The sequence below is a fragment of the Vanellus vanellus genome (genome assembly GCF_965231255.1).
Source record: "Vanellus vanellus genome assembly, chromosome: 20".
NCBI lineage: Eukaryota > Metazoa > Chordata > Aves > Charadriiformes > Charadriidae > Vanellus > Vanellus vanellus.
The window spans coordinates 7,801,648-7,821,856 of record NC_138925.1 but is presented as its reverse complement, the minus strand read 5'-3'; the positions used below and the strand labels follow the sequence as shown (position 1 = coordinate 7,821,856).

The following is a 20,209-nucleotide window of genomic DNA, read 5'->3' as shown; positions in this document are numbered from 1 at the left end:
CTGCTACTACCGTGAATTCTCCATCTACGGGCTCTGACTCAGGAGACCAGATAACTTATGATGGGATGAGGTAAGGTATTAACACTCTTCAGTAGCTGCCTACCCTTGTGACAGATGCTCCTGCTCCTTAGCAAAGCCAAAGAACACGCAGTGCATTTGCTTTCTAGCCTCTATAATTCGCAGCCCATCTGGTGCCATTTCCAGTGTATGGTAACACACAGAGCTGTAAGCTGCATAGGCTGAGCAACAGACATTGCCCGTTCTGCCTGCTCTGCCGCCAGGCTATTAAATTACACCAGCACAGGGTGACGTCCTGAGGCTCTTCTTAAAGCCCCCTGGGTATTTTGTTGAGGAAAATTTGCAGAGAAAAATTAGATAGTCAGAAACAGCCTGCTGGCTGCTGCTTCGACAAGGAAATCTCCTGCAGCCCCAAGGGGGAAAAATTATTGTCTTTTCTACAGCCATTGAGCTTGCAGCCCTAAGACCGTAAGTGCTGAACCAGCAAGGGGGAAGAAAAGGAAAGAAATAAATCTGTGTCCCTAGTGGGCTTAGCCTCAAAACAGAAAACAAAGGGTGACTCGGGCCCAACAGCAATCACTGAAACCCATACCTGAGCCAGTCGCTAGATCAAGACAAGTGCAGACAATTGACTTCTCTTGCTCAAACATTCTGCTCTAGTCTTTGTTCTGCTCTAGTCTTTGTTCTACCTACCACTGCTGCAACAGGATGCTTTTAATTCAGAATGTGTTGCAAAAGGAATTGGGGAAGGGTGGGGTACCACACACGTGCTGTGGTTCAGATGTAGGATTCTGACAGAAATGGAATGGCCCAGCTAAAATTTTCACAGCATAATTTGGATCAAAGGACCAAGACTCAGAACCGGAGGAGAGGTCAGCCGCTCCCAGGAGGAAACCCAGTCAACTGCGGGTTAAGCTCTCAAACATTCAAAAAGCTTGGGAGGTACTAGAAGGAGAGGTGCGTCAACTCCCTCTCTCAACAACTGCAACAGACACCAACATATATAACGGCAGACACTGGTCAACATCCCTGCTCTACATTATTCGCCCTGTGCAGTCAGACCCCCGTTAATTTACTTCACTGAGTCTTAATGAATGTAATCCATTTCCCTCCCTCTCTCCCAGTCACGCAGTTCCCCTTTCACAAACTAAACAGTAACATAACTGTACCATTAATAAGAGCCCTGAGCACATCAGGCAGACAAGGGGTGCTATTGCCTGGATCTTCATAAACACAAACGACAGGAGAGGATGTCAGCACTTATAAAAACCCAATCTTCTCTAAAATTAAAAGCTAAAAGCAAAAATTGAGATCAGCTTCTGAGAGTCTCAGAGCTCTGCTATAGTTCCCCCCAACCACTCTGTCCCACCATATCTTGCTAACGGACAGACCTTGAAAGAGAATTAATATCATCTTATAGTTTCTGTCAGCCCAGCGTTAACTCCCAGTTTAGATCTTGCACAGAACGAGCCCTGACTCTGGAGTTCCTTGGAAAGCTCAGCTGCCATGGAAATCAGAATATAGGCATGCCACATCACACTAGGCTGGGAGAGCAGGGGTACTCGGGAGAGCAGCCAAAGCCCTCAGCGAAAACAGCCCAAATCATCGGTGCATTCACTTTTTGGTTTCCTGCAAGCTGCACACACGTCCCTAAAAGTCTGATTCTACCTGGATGCACAATTACCTTTTAGGATCCTTTGCAAAAAGGGACTCAAACAGCCCTAAACAGATCTTGTTGCCTTAGCAGTTATTTACATATTGTTTAGATTGCTTTCTGAATTTCTCCATCTTCTAAAAAGAATACACATGCACATATATTTGATGTCCCCACTCCCCTTTCAAGCGTTTGAGAATTAGATCCTTTCCCCTACCTGACTTTTCTGAACTGCAGCTCCAGCTGGATCTCCCACAATAGCCAGCAAAGCCACCACAGGGAATATACATAAAAATCCCACCATGGTTCTACAGCCATTCCTCTTTTTCTCGTCAACTAAGAGGACACTCTTCCTTCTGTTTGCAGAAAGTTGTTCTACTTGATCCATGTCGTTCGTTAATACTTTTTAGAGGGAGATACGACAGATACTAAGACATTCTCTTCAGAGAGTGCATTGGTAATCCTTTTGCTCACAGTTACATTTGGAGCATTTGTGAGCAGCCCTGCAGTTACTGCCAAAGTTGTGCAGAATCACCAGAGTTTCAAAAAGCCCTAAAAAAAAAAAAAAAAAAAAAAAAGCAGACTTTACATTAAGCCTCTTTCCAATGTGCCAAAGATTCTCTCAGCTTCTGCCAAGTGGTATCATGTTACTGCAGCTGAAAGTTGGGCTGGCGGAGGAAAAGCAGCAAAGTGAAACAAGCTGGGATGGACATGAACTCTTTTCTTTAACTGTATAATCAACAGAGGACAAATCTGCAGTTGTCAGCTTTATGTAATGAAAAAATCGGGGGAGGGGGCAGAAAAAGAAATCCAGAAGCCAGCATCATGCCCCTGGAATGTTTCATCAGGGATGCTTAACGCTAGAAGAGCTGTCATTTGTCAGGGGCTGTCTTCAGGAGCGGAATGAAAAATGAGATGCTGTGAGAGCGCCGGCAGAGCTTCTCTGCTAAGGAAATTCTGGTCAGGGAGTTTACAAACAGATAAAAGTAAACATCAACTCCCTCTCCCATGAAACTTGGCAAGTGACCTGCAAATTTCTCGCATACTTGGGAGCTACCCGGTAAGGGGTGCTCATGCTGACAAAGGCAAGTGTTTTCAGAATCGTACTGATTTTGGGTACCTCGGCTTGAGCTCGTCCAAAAGACCAACCTGGAGAAGTGGCCAGTTTGTGTTAAGCTGTTCAGTTCTTTAAGGCATCTCCAGGCTGCAGACATTAAGTCAATTCAGGACTTTTTAAAAAGCTTACTCAGAAAATCTCAGGTTTTGAGAAATAGCTGCACTTTTCTGTCTGTTGACAGAGCGCTGGATACACAGTGCTCCTGATTTGGGGTGTCCTCTGCTAAACAGTTCAGACCAGAGAGAGGAAAAGGAACTGTGCAATCTCCCAGTTTCACAAGCAAATGGCAGGGAGGGGGTAGTTCTGTTGACAGCCAGTATAAAACATTCCTAGGGAATATCCGAAGCATTTGAAAGGTCTCAGAAACTTCCTGCGCTTTTAATAACGCAAAATGGTTTCATTTGAATTATTTTTTTTTTCCCTAGTTCATAATCAAACTTGTGACATTTTATAATTTTCATGCATTTTCAGACTAAAGCTGGCCACGAAACAAGTCAGAATAAATATGACCAATGCAATGAGTCTGTGTACAATTTAATGAAATTTTTCTTTTTCAATTTTCACCAAGCTCCCCCCGGAGAAAAAACATGCTTTCTGAAGAGAATGGACAAAGTGCAGAAGTTGTTCAGATACCAGGAGAAGGATAGAATAAGAAGTAACACGGAAGGAAGTTATGGATAGAATTACAAAGGAAAGCTGGAACTAGGAGGAAGAGAAAGAGCAGAAAGGAAGGGTCCACGGCTCTGGCCCCTGTGGACCAAAGCAGTCAGCTGCAGCAGTCTGAGGTATTGGCTCATCTCAGCCCTTAGCTATAACTTTCCAGGGAGAGTGACACCTCTTCCCCAGCAGCACTGTTGGCAGAATGAAACATCCTTGTGCATGAGCACTCTGAAAAAGTGCTTTGTTCGGAGCTCCAACGAGTGGTGCAAATGCACCTCCATTTGCGGTTTCAGCTGTAGACCACAAGATGAAGTGAGAAACTGGTAACACACTCCCAAACTTATCAATGGCTCGAGTGCCCTGGACAAGTTTCTGTCAGTCTGCAGACAAGAGCACATCTGCAGAAAGACTGATTGAGAAGGGAGTCTTGAAGTAAAAACCTGCCTTGGAATGGGGGTCAAAAACTTGAGCCAAGAGCTCTTCTCCAGTAAAGCAGTACTGGCTCGAAAGAAAAATACTGCTAGCAAACACAGTGCTGGAAGAACACTGAGTTTCAGTCGTGGAACTGCGTAACAGCATTAAATGCATCCGCCTTTCATACGGTTAGCAAGAGTCAGCAGTGTTTGAAAAAGATTTTAACTTATGCACCGTTACATATGCCCTCTCCTCTTGCCAAAGTATCTGAGCATCTCACAGTCGCTCAGAGCATTTAATCTCACATCGCTCTTGAAGGTAGGGCAGTGCTATTATCCGCATCTTACAGGTTAAGACCTTACCGTGCAGGAGAAAAGACTTGCCTGAGGTCAAGAACAAACCTTGCAGAGAAGGAACCTGAAATCTTTGAAGCACCCAGTTAGTGCCTTACTGTTTCTGAAGAGGACTGTGGGAACCTGAGTTTTAAGGCACAGATTGAGAACTCGCACAACCACATAGCCCGAGGGAACTCCAATGTAAAGAAAGGAAGAGGATTTGTAAAATGCATCTTGGCTCAGACCGACCCCCCCCCCCCCCAAAAAAAAAGTTAGTATCTAGAGCTTTAGTAAAAGCACATTCTTGAGGACCTCATTGTTTCCAAATACTTATTCATGCAGCTACTAAAGGTCAGCACAGCCAAGGCTTTTTCCATGCCGTTACTGAAGTATTCTGAATGGGGAAAGAGACCACACTGTATATCAGCCATTTATCTTCCTGCACCACATGTGGTGGGTGAGTGGGAATCTGCAGCTGCAGAGATGATTCATGACCTCTGTGACATTCAGGATCCTGTTCCCTGTCAAGGTAGCAAGCAGGTTATAGCTCGACGGATCAGAAGGGAGACAATAGGGGTTTTTGGGAAGCACGTAGTTCGCTTCCCCCCTATATGCTGGGAATGCACTGTGCCCATCCACAGGGAAATTCAGTGCCTGTGCGTCCCACTTTACCAAACCACTGGCTGCAGAATGCTTTCCAAACTTGTACAATTTAAGCCAAGTATTTGCTCAGAAACCAGCTCAGCAGTAAGGCCAAGACAAACCTCAGTTATTATGGCAATGAGAGTCAGATGAGGAAAGCTCTTATGCTGAGGTATTCAGAACTTACAGATGCAACTTGTGGAGCTAAGGGAGACACATGAACTTAATGTTGTGCACACTAACGATGCTTCTGATAAAGTCCCTGTGCATCTGGATTCCTTGGTGCACAAGCTCTGGCCAGAATCCTCAGTGCTGCTGCTGGTAAAAAATAAAATTTCAGGTTTATATTTAGTTCATCAACACTGTGGTGGTTAGATTTCAAGCACAGCTCTCTTCTGTAGATATTTCAAGGATTATTAGGACCAGAGTGCACATCTGTTGACATTTCATCCATGTTCCCTGCCCTGGGTTAAGAATATCACGGCTTTCCCAAGAGATACTTACGCTTAAAGGACTCTCAAATGCAGCCATCAGTGGCCTCAAATCTACAGCACTTGTCAGAATTTAAGCCTCTTTCAGATGCTTCAGAGAACTCCCCAGATTCCCTTCTGGGAGCTGGTGTTGCCCTGTGCCAAGGGCAAGAATTTCATCAGAGCTCTAAAGTTTTATCTCTGTCTCTTTGAATAGCTGAAAATATTGTCTGTGCTTTATCAGGCAGCCTGAGCCCCTGAAACATCTGCTTTTATACAAGTGCAGAGAACTGCTGCTCTGATTTGGAGTTCTAATGAATTTTAGAGGTCTCAGGTTCTCAAGTATGGATATTTGGTTTGGACTACAGGCGGGAACTGTCATCCTGACTATATTTGGACAGAAAAACATTCCTGGCTTTGGTTCCTGCACAGTGTCTAAAAGCAATGGAACACATTACACTTTGAGGGAATCCATATGGTGTAATGGGGAATAGGAAAGGAAGGCAGGGGACAGGACTGACTCTGCTTTGTCTCCATGCTGTTAGCGGCAGTGACCAGGACCTGGATATCATTTGTAGGGAGCCGGGATTTTCTAAGCAAACAGTCAGGGATGCATATCCCGAGATCGCTGCATGCAATAAATACCATATGAAAAAGCAGCTGGCAGAAGGGAACGAACGTTGCATAAAACCTACAACGGTCAACCAGAGACGATGGAGAACATAAAGGACCGGATCATTTGCACAACACAGCACACTTTCCTTGTTAAATCACCTCAGTCTTGCTTTGCTCTTTTCAATCTTAATTGCTGAAATGTTTAGTTTAAAGCGGAGCTGCCGTATAATGCACACCATATGTGGCTACATTCCCAAGGGCAAGCTTTAGCTCAAAAATAAATACTTTCTCACTTCTATGGATTGTTCTCAGCATTTCTCTCCTCCCCTTATATTCAGCACTGTTAACATTAAATGCTACTTTCAGCGCTATTTCTAAATGGTTACCTCTGCGACATTTGCCACATTTAAGAGGTAAGTTAGCCCTGGTGCAGCAGGCCGGGCAGCTCCGCTCAAGTCCCCAAGACGATGCCAGAAGAATCTATTACAATATATCTATACTCACGCTAAGGGGTGCTACACAGAAAACAACCATTACTGCTAGAACAGCAGCTGTCTATCCGAAACAAACCTCGCCTCTCACGAAACCTCTTATTTATTCATGGATTAAGCAAATATTATTCAGCATTGGAACAAACTGCTGCCATTATCTTCCCCTGTCGTGAACTGGGAGTTCTACATGGAGGTGGGGAAGACAGGGAAAGAAGAAGGACCTAATATCTGATCGTGTCTGACGGCTCAAGGCACGAGCATCAGCGTTTCATCTCCAGGGCACCGGTCCAAATCCAGGCCACAGGCAGGGGAGGGGGAGTGCACACAGCTGAATGTGATTTACCACATATTGGCTCCTTGGTGGCCCATGTGAAAAGAATTAGCAAATCCTCATATAGCTCTTATTTTAAAAAGCACTTGCATATTTATCCCTTCATCTCACATCTTGGGGGGAAAAAAAAAAAAAGCAACCCAACATTCTTCCATGGTTCCTGTGGGAACGGCAGTTAAAACTTGTACTTTTTCAGTGGGTCATGGACTAAAAAGGATTGTAACTGCTGTAGCAGGGAGCAGCACTCCCCGGGGAGGGGGGGAATAAGAATGTTCTTTAGTCCCCAAGTGTTCTCCCACTTTCTATCATGCAGCCCCTCGTGATCGGCATCTGCTGATGTTCCTAGAAAAATCCATGGTCTGCTGAATAGCAAATGAGCTGAAAACAAGGGCTTGCTCCAGCTGGCAAAGAAAACGGAATATTTTGCTTAACTGTCAATTTGGAGCTGCAGCTCACAGAAGTGCCTGTACTGGCTTGACCTTGTGTTACCAAAGAGACGTGGTCTTGACCCCAGTCAGAAGCTCAGCAGTCCAGTCGTGGCCACGTAGCGAATAGAATTTCAGGAATGAAATGAGGGAGAAATTTTCCTCAACACACGGATAAAGCGTGCCCATAAGGGAGTAAGAATTGCTTCCCTGGGTGGGGATATTTTCGTTGCTGCTCTTTGGTGGGCTAAATTAATAATCTGTAATCCATTTGTGGATGGACCAATCCTTCTGAAATCCTGGGAGCAGCATGGACTAGTGGGAATATAATCAAAGGAGAGAGGGATTCTTTTCCTAACTCCGCCTTTCAACAAGCAATCTCCCTCTGTCTACTCCCTCAGTCTCATGCTGCCTGTAAAACACAGAGTTTTGATCACACTTCCAAAGGAAGGGCTTTAGAAACCCCAGTTCCGAGTATGAGATGAGCTGCTGTCATATATTTAAAAGTTTTACACCAGAAGGACTCCACAAGTTCTTTCCCTTTCAAAAACATTGCTGTACATGGCTGCGAGGTACAACACTGCATTTCGGGAGATGGCAGGAGCCCCAGTGAAAACAAGGAGCTCCCCAGCTCATTTGCAGAAGACCCGTCAGTCTCACTTGTGGGAGACCAACTGGTAATAAACGTCAAAGTTACTCACCATCCACACTGATTAACTAATGACAATACTTGTCTTTAAAGGAACATTTGCCTACTGCTCCAACACCTCCTTGCCTCTCTCCACCCCTTGCTGTTCCTACAACCAGCAAGAACACCAACTGGTAGCAAAAGGGGAAAGGGGAGGAACATCTTCCCCCACTTTGCCCCCTCCTTCTCTCATAATCTCTAGCTAAATTTAACACAGCTCCTAATCTCAGTCCAGACTCTTGGCTCTTTTCCTGCTTGCTACAGATATCTTTTTCTTCTCATACTTCAGATTCGAGCTTGGATTGGAGCAGAGAAACTCTTTTGCTGGCTGAGAGCACAGGCCCAATTACACATGAACTAGATGAACTAGCAAGTACGCAAAGCTGCCCGTTTCACCCAGCGAGGCACTGCATCGGCCACAGGTCACTCTCTGACCCTGGCCCTCCACCAAAGCAGGCTTACCAGCAAAGTTCAAACAGCAGAACCTTCTTCGCTTCTCCAAAGCCACAGACTCCCCAAAACTGCCAAAAACATACCTGGCACACGTGGGCATCTGCTTGCCTGCTGTTATCTCTTGTTCTATGGTTCCACTCACCATTGTGTGTCTTCTCTGTTGTGGTGCAATTCCCCTCTTCTTACTAGGAAAATGAGAGGGTCAAAATGGTGCTTAACAGCTCAACTCTTGCTCCTCAAAAGCAATCACCGCAGGAACAAGGAAATGAAAGAATATACTCCCAACCTGAAAGCTATGTTTACAAACCATTTCTGTAGTTCTTAAGCAGGTACATTATGCTGTGCAAAATTCCATCTCTAACGTGGCCACACAATGAATTTCAGATATGAAAACAAGATCAGGAGATCTTGATATGGAATTTTCATTTTAAAAAATTAAAACATAAAATCGAGGGGAGCTCTTCTTTCCCTACAAAATCTCTTTTCGTTAGCCAGGGGTAAAAACAAAAATAAAATCTCCATTTTCTGCATCAGCTGCACAGCTTGGAAGTTGAAGGCTGCAGTCTTCCTACAATATTTTTCCTTTAAGGAGAATAATCACTTGGAAGCCTCTCTTCGTCTAGTACCCAAAGAAATTATATATATAAAAAAAAAGAAGCAGATGCTCCCCGTTGTTTTTTCCTGAATAAACTGACACCTTAGGCATAAGAGATGAGAATAATGCAGCAGACATTGAACAGTTTGCCACCTCTGACCCCTCTTCGCCAAGTGCCAGCACACATATACATTTAACACACGTGACAAAGTATCGATCGGTTTTACCTTTAGTAAACAGCTTTTGGATTTGATGTCAAGGCTTGTGAAAGAACTATATTTCAAAAAAAAAAAAATATGCTTAGCACAGAGTTGGGGTAATATATAGTCTGGAAGATTATTCCCTTGCACCAAATAGTTCCTACATTATAAAGACGGCACAGTCTTGTACTTTTTGAAAACAGCCTTTGCACAGTACTCTTCTATTGCTGCCCTACCACAATACAGTAAACGTTTTGGGGAAATGTCTGGTTTATTCCAAAGGAAATTTACACTAACAGGAACTTCTAGGAAATAAGTAAAAGAGTATCTGCACCCCTGATTTTTACCAAAGCTGATTCTGAAATTCAAGCTTAGGTTATTTGGGTGTTAAATCTAACCCAACCAAATAATTTAGGGGTTAAATCTGATCCATTTTCATAGTTCAAAAAGATCCACTGAAATTCTTAACAGGCTCAAGTGAATACTTTGACAAAAATTGTCTACAGGAGTCAGAGGTTGTGACATAAGACTTTCTCACAACACCAAGGGATTAAGAAGAATTAATAAATATTCCTGGAACCACCATACATTCCACAAAATTAAAAATTTCTGTAAAAGATTTGCCACCTCTTTGCTAACAATCAAAGATAGTAGAGGAACACAATATTTTTTGTTTGTTTTAAATATTGCTTGCAATATATAACAAACAGTAATTATGTCATTAAAGATATACACCACACACGCAAACATGTATGTATACACACACACTCATGGCACACTAGCCCTAAAAATTGCCACTTCCACCAACAGGTACTTTACAGGATGGATTCAGTGGATAATATTTCTTCACTCAGACAGTTGGAAAACACAATACAGCTGGATCCATATTTCAGCTACTGTTTGTACATTCATTTTAATGCTCAGGAAAATATATCTTTTATTTTATTAAGTTTTGCTGCAAAACAAAGAAACAAAAATGAAATCCCTTTTTCCTCATGTCTTAATTACTACTATTTATTTTCTTTACACTTCGATTGGAGTATTTAACACCTGCCTTTGGCATTATGGATAGAAAGCTCAGGAGTCTCTGAACACACTGTTGTGCCAAAAAAAAAAAATAATGGAAGAAGAGTGTCACTTAGAGGTTAGAAATATTTGTTGTAACAACATATTTTCTCCAATCAGTGTTCACTACTTTATCTCTAAGGCACACGCTCTGTCTTTAGGATCTCACTGCATCCAGGTTTGCCTCTGTCAGTCCAAGTTCCTGTCGAGCCCGCAAGCGCTAGTTCCGAGAGCGTGCTGTCTTAGGACACCACCTCCCTACCACTGACAGGCATCCGGGAGAACTGATGCCACGACGGATCTCCTCTGACATCTCCTCACGTGAAGTGCAAGCATATGCTTTGCCACTGCCTGCCAAGGTATAAGGTATATCCTCCTACAGCATCTCCTTTCAGAGCAGTGCAAAGCTGCAAATCTGACACTGCAGGGCACTAGACACGATGCAGTCACTGGAGTTGGACGCCGTTGAAAACATCTGCATGTGGAAGTCTATTCGCCTCTGGTTTGAAAGTCTCTTTGCCTTCAGTAGACAGGTCAGTGTTCTTTACTTCAGGGCTTTCCGATGGATCAGCAGCACAGGGCGAGGGGGCTGCCTGCCCTCAAGCACCGCTCCTTGGCCTTATGGCATTGTAAGTAGAGGGAACTCCCTCCGCCTCCACCCGAGTCACAGCAGTTATTCGCTTCCCTCTCTTTCGGGATGGCTTTGCAGGTAGCCACACTCATCAGCCTGACTAGCGCTTCTCATCTAAAATGCAAACAAAAAGGAAGTAAAGGAGGGAGGTGGGAATGGGAAGGGAAGCAAGCGTATCCTTAGACAAAGATCTGAATCCTCTCCCGGATAGCCTGCCGGCAGATGGGACAGACAGTCAGGGCTGTGCTGCAGTCTGGGCAAGAGCCATGTCCACACTGGAAGACCAGTTTGATTTGGTCATCGATGCAAATGGGGCAGGTGATGCGCTCTTCCATCTGCCGGTAGCGGTTCTGCAGCTCCTCCATGAGCTTCCTCTGATCTGTGGATTCAGAGCTTGGGCTGCACTCCACCTCGGTGCTGTCTGCAGGGGTGGAGAGCAGGAAGAGAGTTAGTCACAAGCGTGCTCTGCCTCACTCAGCGTCTCTTTAATTAGATTCTGCCCCTCGTGAGTAGCAATTCATTCAGACTAAACTCTCTTCACTGAGCCTTATCCAGGGATTCCTCAAATAAAAAGCCTGAGATGATGCTTTTTACAGACTGGCCAGTGTTGCTGTCCTCCATTTAGTTGCTCAGCTGGTTTCTGTGTGTGTGTTTTTGTTTGAGCTTGCTGTTTCCTGCCTTGGTGTTCTGGAACATGCTGCTGCTACCTTCAAGTAAAAGCGTTCAAAGCTGGTTGTGATGTTCTGCCATACTAGTCTGGGAATCCTTACAGTGCTATCAGTACCTCTTGACCTCCTGCACACTTACGTCACTGACATTGACGTTTGCATACATGAAGCTACATAAATAGAGTCATTTGGTCAACTTTATGAAATTGAAAGAACCCCAAACCCTGGACAACCACCAGCTTAGGTAAAGAGACTCCTCCTGGTTTCAGCTTAATATAGCCACTGTTCATCTTCTGCTCCTCATCCTTGGTTAGGCAGCTTTACACTTAATATAGATGTCCCTTTCCCCAACATTCTGGAATTAGTTGCATTTATGTGGTGCAAGAAGTGATTTCAAATCCATAAAGGTGAAGCAAGTTTGGGGATGGGGAGCTTGCTAAAGGCAAACACTGAAGACATCACTGATAGGGAAGTCCTGCTGATATTCTCAAGAGACCTTGATTTTCCTCCTCCAGTGGAAATCTGCATGCAAATGTCTCATTTGGAATTCTCATCATTATTTTGTTGCAGGTCTGTAGCAAAGGCAAATGCTCCTGCCTACCATCAGGTAAGCTTGCTATTTTTTGCATTATGGAGTTCCAAAGAGGATTTCTGTCTTTGCCAGCTGTGTATGTCCAGTTCCATGTGACAGATTCTCAGTTCCCCTATGCTTTTGTCCAGGCATCAAGTCATAAGACTATAGTCTGACTCCAACAAAGGAGTCCACAGTGCTATGCCATAAGTAGCAGGACATGGAATTCATTTTCACGTGCACTTGCCCTAAGAGTCATCTCAACTAGAAAGACATTGACTCTCATAACCACTATGGAAAAAGCTTCAGTGGGCAACCTGCATTAATTCTAAGGCACGTGCAAACCTGCTACTAGCTTGCTGACATGCATAATGTTGCCCGTTCTGGACACTGAGTAATGTGGACAGAAGACAATCTGTTTAAAACTGGGCTAAAGAGCTTTACCAAAACAATCCATCTGAATGATTCCTGGACAGCTGGCTAATGCCAGCCCTGCAGAGGCACTGTAATTTCAGCCAAGGGAGAAGCAAGGCTTTCACAAGATGTAGTTTTTCCTTTCTCACAAATCTTCACTGTAAAATCACTGCCTGTGACAACAGTTAGACTGACACACGGAGAACCTGATACTTGCTTTCAATACACAAAGTAAGCCAGGCACAGGACAAGCTTCCTAAAATGTCCCATCCTGTCTATGCAGCTTGAGCTTGGCCCATGACACCTGAGAGAATCTACCTTTTCCTCTCTAAAGGTGGTCAATGCAACTGGCACACACACCCGCCCCCCCCCAAAAAAACAAAGAAAAAAAAAAAAATCAACTTCCTCATGTTTACTTCACTGAAAATAATTGATGCTGCTCAAACTAACACTGTGCAGGACCCTTCCCACAGCACTTAACACTAGGATCAGCAAACATACCTTGTTTCAGTTTTTTGGTTATTGTCACTTGACATTTGATGCACTTCTTCATTCTCCTGGAGCATTCTACCATGAACAATACAAGAAGAGATTACAGTTAAGCCCACTGATGCCCGAATCAAGAGGAAGATGACAGACTCAAGAACGTCAGCTTTGAACAACTTGAGACCTCCCTGGATGATTAAGAGATTGTTTCTACATGGAAATGAGGACACTGCCTTCTTTTCGAGCTACATCCTAGTCTCTTGGTTTAGTCTTTCCTACACCAGTACCAAATACAACAACTTTAAGTCCTCAATGCTCTGCTGCACTGTGGATCAAAACAGCCCTTTGCTCTGAGGGAAAAGGATGCAGCTCTGGCACACAGTCCTTACCAAATTCCCTGTGGTCAGATTATGAGTGCCTTGTGAGATAAAAAAAACTTGCTGACATGTTCGAGCAGGCTGCCATTAAAACAACTGAAATGCAAACCAGTAACAAAAGGCAGAGAAAAGGGAAATCCTTCTCAGGAGGTTTTTGATGGATAAAGCACTGCCAGCTAGAACTCAAACATCTGGTTTTCCCTCTGAATTATCTAGGGCATCTATAAGCACAAGCAAAGCTGCCTGGGGTCCCAGTCGGCAGGTAGTCAGAACACTCTGTGCTTTTCATAGACAGCTTTGGACAGCTTATCTAAGATGGTGGCGCTGAAATCACACTGGGGTTGTTTCAGGACACAAACTCCACAATAGCTTTGTGTCTAAACAGAGCTTGATTCATGAGAGTCCAGCTAAGGAAGCTATGTGGTGGAACAGGAAAGAAAAATTATAAAAAAAAGGAAAAAAAAACCCAGAATTTACTTACCTTCACACACAATACTGTGCTGGCATGGGAAGAAATGGATGAGCAAGGCCAGCTCTGAGCAGACCAGGCACTCTGTGGGGACTGCCACACTCGAGACACTAAGGTTGGTCATTGTGTTGGGGGTGGTGTGCACACGGCGAAGGCTGCAGGTGATGGCTGAGCTGTCTGAAGAAATCTGCTGTTCCCTGCAACCAAAAACACGTAATAAAATTTGAGCCACGTACTCCAGGTCCTCCTTCAGCAACCAGATAACATTGTATTGATCCCTGGCAAACACTCCACACGGAGACAGAGCAGCAGATGCTCAAGGGAGAATAAACTTGTGAGCCTTCATTGCCCTAGTGGGACCAACTCAGCCCCTAGTAACCAGGATTCTGACTGGATCTATCTAAAAGAAAGGGAAAGAGCAAGAATGACTAATATTTACACAAGTTGAAACTGCTCTTTTGGAGGGAAACGGTAAGGTATTGACAGTATAACCATCCGGTGGGAGGAGTCAGTTTTAGAAGCTATTTAAGAAGCACAGCCCTAGGGATCCTCCGTATTTGCATGTTCCTGAAAAGTGCCTGGGGTGGTTGTCTGCGTGTTTGCCTCTTATATAATGCAGGCTTGGATTCAGATTTCTGTCCTGGTGTTATGAACCCCAAATCCAAAGCCCTTGGCATCCAATCCATCCGTTACTTTTCCTGCCAGCCGGTCATCTGCTAGCTAGACCTACTACCTAAACTATAAGAATGACTAATGACTGAACAGATGGGACAAGGACGGTCATTTACTAACAAATGTCTTCAGTACTGCCAAGAAACCCCTGGCCCACTAGGAGTATTGCAAAGGGGTGCTTTTTCGGTCTTTTCATACTGACATCCAAAGTGTTTCAAAGACGCTTCATCCCTCCTGGAACAACAGCTGCAACGCAGTGACACCACAGCGCTGTGAGAGCGCTCTGCGTTTTGCAAGGAAGTACACTGTAGCTGGTTTCCAGAGGACATGGTTTACCTGAATTTCTGTGAGAAGTCTTTGATGATCTGGACAATTCTTCCATCTGCAATAAGGTCTAAAGGAGACTTTCCCCGATGGTTTGCATAATTAATATCTGCTCCTTCTTGTGCTAAGTAACATGCAATTGCAGTTCCAACATTCAGCTCTACATTTCCAAGAAAGCCAGAAGCCTGCAGCTAAAAAGATGTTGAGAAACACTCTCTGTTAATAGAAAAAGTTTCTGTTACATGTCTTTGATCTGTGTCAGTTCTAAACAAAGTCCTAATCCTTGGACTTACAATTCGAAAGCACAATTTAGCATTCTGTTTTGAAAACACAAAATGAACCTTCAGCGTGTAAACAGCAAACTCAAATCTTGCGTTCTGGGAACAAGAGCGCATAAGATCGGTCCTAACTGGTGCTAATGATTACTAATCATAGTAATAGGCATTCCCTTCTTCAGGTACTGAAAAGGAAGTGTACTGAAGACACCACAGTCCATACCAATTGATGAAAAGCTGTACATACACATATTTAACAAAAACCAAGGTTTTGTGTACATTATCCAAACTAATTTCAAGTCAACAAAGATTTTCCACTTAATTCAAAGATCAGGGCACGTAGACCAGGGCAAGTAAAATTAGACATGAAGGAGTCTACAGCATCTAGATGTGTTTCTGTAAACAGCATTGGGAATGACATGCACAGATCCCTCATGTTGCTTTAAGACCTTTTGTGTCCAGGGCTAAATATTGGCTGCTCCCCTGGCACAAGCTAAGACCCAACAACTAGCAAAGCTGTTATGCAGTCTTGCAGTGAGATGACAAAACCCACCCTTGCTGCTGTCCCCTCTGCTTGAACTTGCAGGCAGAGAACTTCAGAAGAAAGAAGCAATTGCTGAGCTGGTATGGGGTGTGTCTGTGGAACGTCAGTGGCTGAACAAGCCTGAGGACCTGAGGCTGGAGCATCTTTGGCCATGCATTTGAGCCATCAACTCATGCTATCAACACTGGTAGCTTGGTAACGAGCAGAAAGGAAGAAGAGCAAAGCACAAGGCTTTTTCAAGCACCAACAGGTAGAAAGGAGGAATGGATGGTTTGACACACAGCACGCAGCCCTTCAGAATGTCAGTTTAACTTATTCATAGAATCATAGAATGCATTAGGTTGGAAGGGACCCTGACAATCATCCAGTTCCAAGCCCCCTGCCCTGGGCAGCGACATGTCCCACAAGACCAGGTTGCTCAAAGCCCCATCCAGCCTGGCCTTGAACATCTCCAGGGATGGAGCTTCCACAACTTCTCTGATCATTTCAAATTACAATTGAAAAAAAATAAAAATCTGTGCCAGGTTTTCCAGTGTCCTAAATTATCCCTACAATGGAATCATTCTCACTCCATCCATAAAGTATAATCAACATTTGCACTCTTGGTTTGCGCTTCAGATCTGGTGCGTGCACATGTTGGTATTTACAGGGATGGCAGAATACTTTGAAGGGCTAGTTTAATATCTTTGCCAAAAAGTCAGACTAAGCTTCCAGTCCTTAGCCTATCATGCACTGATTTCTAGATCTAAGCCCTTTCCTGAAAGGCCTTATATATCCATGAACACAGAGCAACATAGTGAAATACAGTTCAAGCTTTGTAACAAAGTAGCCTTGATTCTTCAGCCTGATATGTCTCACCTCTCACATTCTGCTCTACATCTGCAGATAACTGGGGTGTTTGTGGTTAGCTATCCTCATATTTTCCATGCCAAAAGACAGAATCGAATTGCTGTGGTTCTGGGGCATGAATTAAACCCAAGACTCTTGGCTCTGCAACTGGATTCATGACCTTTCCCATGTCAAGAAAGAAGCACACAATGCTAATAAAAATATCGGGGGAGACAGTATGAATTGTTGTCTGACTATGTGAAGTTTCATGCTGTTAATTCAAGCACACCCTCAGAGGCCTCAGAGGATCTATTCTTGCTTTCCCACAAGCAAGAAGGCTTGTTTCCATGCTCCCCATCTGGACTGGCTTTACACAATTTCCCTGCCTTCCTTTGCCCCCTTAAGATCCCACTACCTGCTGTCATTCTAATACCATCAAGCATTTTCCTACCCTTGGTGCTGAAATTTCTCCTGCTCCCAGCTCACCTTGGAAAGAAGGGCCAGCCCCATCTCCCCTTCACGCTTCTCCATCATGACAGACATTAGCTGCTGCCGTTCCAAGGCAATGTGCATGGCTGTGTCCCCATCCTCATCTTCAGCATTGACATCGCTGCCTTCGCTGACCAGCAGTTGCACCATCCCTACATGTCCCTGGATGACAGCCAGGTGCAGTGGTGTTTGGTTACGGTTGTTCTTCAGGTTGACATCACAGCGACCCTTGAAGAGAAGAATCGCATCAAAGAGTGAGTTGCTGCTGCTGAATTTGGCTGAAGAAGAGTGCTGTGGCTGTGGTGCTTGTTGAGGCCTTGAATCTCAAGTCCGTCTTCGTCAGGACAGCCGTATAGAGATCTCCAAGAGAGCTATGTGATCCAGCCCTCTGCATCTTGGCCATATGGCCCACACACCTCAAATATCAAGAAAGGGAAGATTGGAAGCCAAGCGCCCAACCAACACACAGATAACATTTTCCTGGTGATAATTTGGATATGACAACTCATTTCCCTGACACAAACAAATCCTGACACTACTCCAAGAACTACACTCTAGTGAGTCCAGCATTATCTCAATAGTGCTTAGGAAATGTGGGGGTTTGGGAGTGGGACAGATGGGAGTTTTTGTTGTTGTTGGTTTTGTTATGTTTCTTACCTCTTTGATGAGAATTTCTGCCACTTCTTTGTGATTATTGAGAGCAGCAAGGTGCAGGGCAGTGAAGCCATCTTCCTTTTTGGAGTCAACCAGCTGCCGAGCTCTTGCTAGAATCTTCTTTATGGCTCTAGAGCATTGGAGATTAAACAGAAATGGAAGAGTTACTTTATCAGGAAAGAAAACAATGCAGAAGAGGCAGGCCTGCCATGAATGTTCATATTTTAATAAGCAGCACCATGAGTTGGCAACTGTGCCGCAGTGCACTCCCTCTCTCTCTCAGATTGAATTACAAGAATAAAACAAAAGCCCTCAGTTATTATTTAATAAACTAGGGTAAACTCACACTGCTATGAAAATAACGAGCAGATTTATGCTTGGAAGAATTCCAGAGGCTCTCAGTTAGACACAGTCTTTTCAACTACTGTTTACTACAGACCTTCTCCTGTCCTTCCATGTGTGAACGCAAACACCTACGGAGACTACCCAGAAGCAGACAGATTTCCTACCCAAGCTAGGGAGGTATGAGAAAGATGGGATTGGGAAAGCAGGCAGCAGTTTCCTGTGAATGCATGAAGGAGGGAAACAGCTACACCTAGCTATATCTAAACCCAATAAATGTATAACCAACTATTTCCCTTCCTAGCTATCTAGAACTACATCTGCTACCTTCTAACTCTTAAGACAGCAGTTAACACTTATAAAAGGAATAAAAATGAAAAAAGATCACTCACAGCTTGTTGCCTTTTAGAGCAGAATAGTGGAGCAGGTTGAAGCCTTGACAATTCTGGACAGTGAAGTCTATGTTGGGTACTTCAGTGAGGATCTCAATAATGACTTTGTAATCTGCAGTGATAGCATAATGCAAGGGGGTGTCTCCCTGGGAATCCTACACAGGCATACCAAAGCAGAATACAGGTTACGTACCTCAGAGCGTCAAACGAAACAGCTCACCCTGAGGGACAGTTCAAGACAAGAAGATATATCATGTCATCAGGTCACATCAAGTCCAGGCCAAACATCCAAACAACACTGGCATCCATAGCAGTTTCATAGCCTTTGTGAAATCATTTCCCCAGGGCGTGAAACCAGCTGCTGAGTAGACAGCTGCTAACATTCCTAACCAGCTTTGAGAGACTGACCCAGCACAGTTCACTCCCACCATCATACAAGTGCACCCTAAAAACGGGCTGGGTCCGATTCACCATCATTGCCCTTCAAGTTCCTAAATGCCTGTCTTAAAACCCTCATCACTCCTTCCTGCTGGGAACAGGAGTGTTTCAGCAACACACGTTCGCAGCAGATCAGCTCTCGCTGGAAGCCCGAGTCCAGTACAGCAGACAGCGCTACTGGATTGAGCTGAACAGACTCACAACGATGAAGAGGCAGACCCAAAGCTGGAATTTCAGAGTACTGAAGTTAGAAGAATACTTCCACTGTGCAATGCATTGTTCCTTCAAATGTTATGAAGGAACAAATGGTGTAAGACATAAAGAATCTCCCTGCCTCAGAAAAAACAAACCACCAAAAAAAAACCCTAAACAGACACCACCCCACCAACCTCCCCCCTAAATCCCACAAAACCCAAAACTTACTGGGAGGTTGACATCACAGTTGAGCTCACAGAGGGCCTGCACCACTTCTGTGAATCCTTGACTGACAGCAACATACAATGCTGTGCACTTTGCATTGTTTAATAGGTCTGTGCTGGCTCCTTTACCAATAAGCACACGGGCAACCTCAGCTTGGTTTCTGATTTAAAAGCAAGGAGTAAGACAGATTAGATTCAATGCTGTGCCAATAGTAAATTCTTCCTCCTTGCAAGGCAACAGAACTTCTGGGGTTTTGTATCCTGTTGACCTCATCCCACCTCCTCTTAGTATTAAAAAAAACAAAACAAACACAAACCAACCACCCCATGACAAAACCTTCCTAATTTTTACTCTAGAATCTGCTCTCTCTTTGCTTTAAATTAACAGGAATCTCCCACTCTTAATAATGAATTCTTCCCTGGTAACTGACAACACAATTCAACCTTTCATCTTGCTCTGGAAAGCACGTGCACTTACAGAAACCAACCAAACTAATACCAACCAACCCACTCCCGCATACCCCTGAAAAAAAAAAAAATATAATCACAAAAACTTCCTTAGCACTTTTTTCTGATTTGCCCCCAAATTTCTACCATGGAAACTGACCTAGCTGTGGAGGTTAAATTAGTACACTGAGAAATGTACCTGTGGCCCTGAAGCTCAAAGGCCAATTTCTGACATAAGGTAAAATCAGAGAAAAGCCTCCATCAGCCACAGACCCTTCACACAGAGTGCCCATTTATATCTCAAAACATCCTTTTGCAGCCCTTTAAGTCTTGTATCAGAGATAGAGAGAAGAAAGATATCCTACCCAAAAGCTGCGTAGTGCAGTGCTGTATCCCCCTCTTCATCCCTTAGGTTGACGGTGGCATGTGCCTGCAGCAAAATCTTCACAACATCCAGATGCCCCTGATAAGAGGCAATCTGCAGGGCAGTTCTGCCCTGGTTCTTTGCGTCGACCTACAGGAAGGGCAGAGACACAGCAAACAGCTTGGTTAGGAAAGACCTTGCCTTGTGTTCAGGACTTAGCTCTGTTCTAGAG

At 44.2% G+C, this 20,209-nt stretch overlaps 1 protein-coding gene across 1 annotated transcript in view; it reads right to left on the bottom strand.

The window, feature by feature from the left end:
• LOC309680090 (E3 ubiquitin-protein ligase MIB2-like) overlaps nt 1-20,209 on the bottom strand; it is a 71,363-nt gene that overhangs the window by 11,679 nt on the left and 39,475 nt on the right. The window contains 11 exon segments of the mRNA XM_082493593.1: nt 1,890-2,078; nt 2,082-2,114; nt 2,118-2,224; nt 12,959-13,024; nt 13,802-13,986; nt 14,798-14,976; nt 16,919-17,149; nt 17,579-17,705; nt 18,310-18,464; nt 19,171-19,327; nt 19,979-20,127. Of these exon segments, the coding sequence (XP_082349719.1) occupies nt 1,890-2,078; nt 2,082-2,114; nt 2,118-2,224; nt 12,959-13,024; nt 13,802-13,986; nt 14,798-14,976; nt 16,919-17,149; nt 17,579-17,705; nt 18,310-18,464; nt 19,171-19,327; nt 19,979-20,127 (1,578 nt within the window).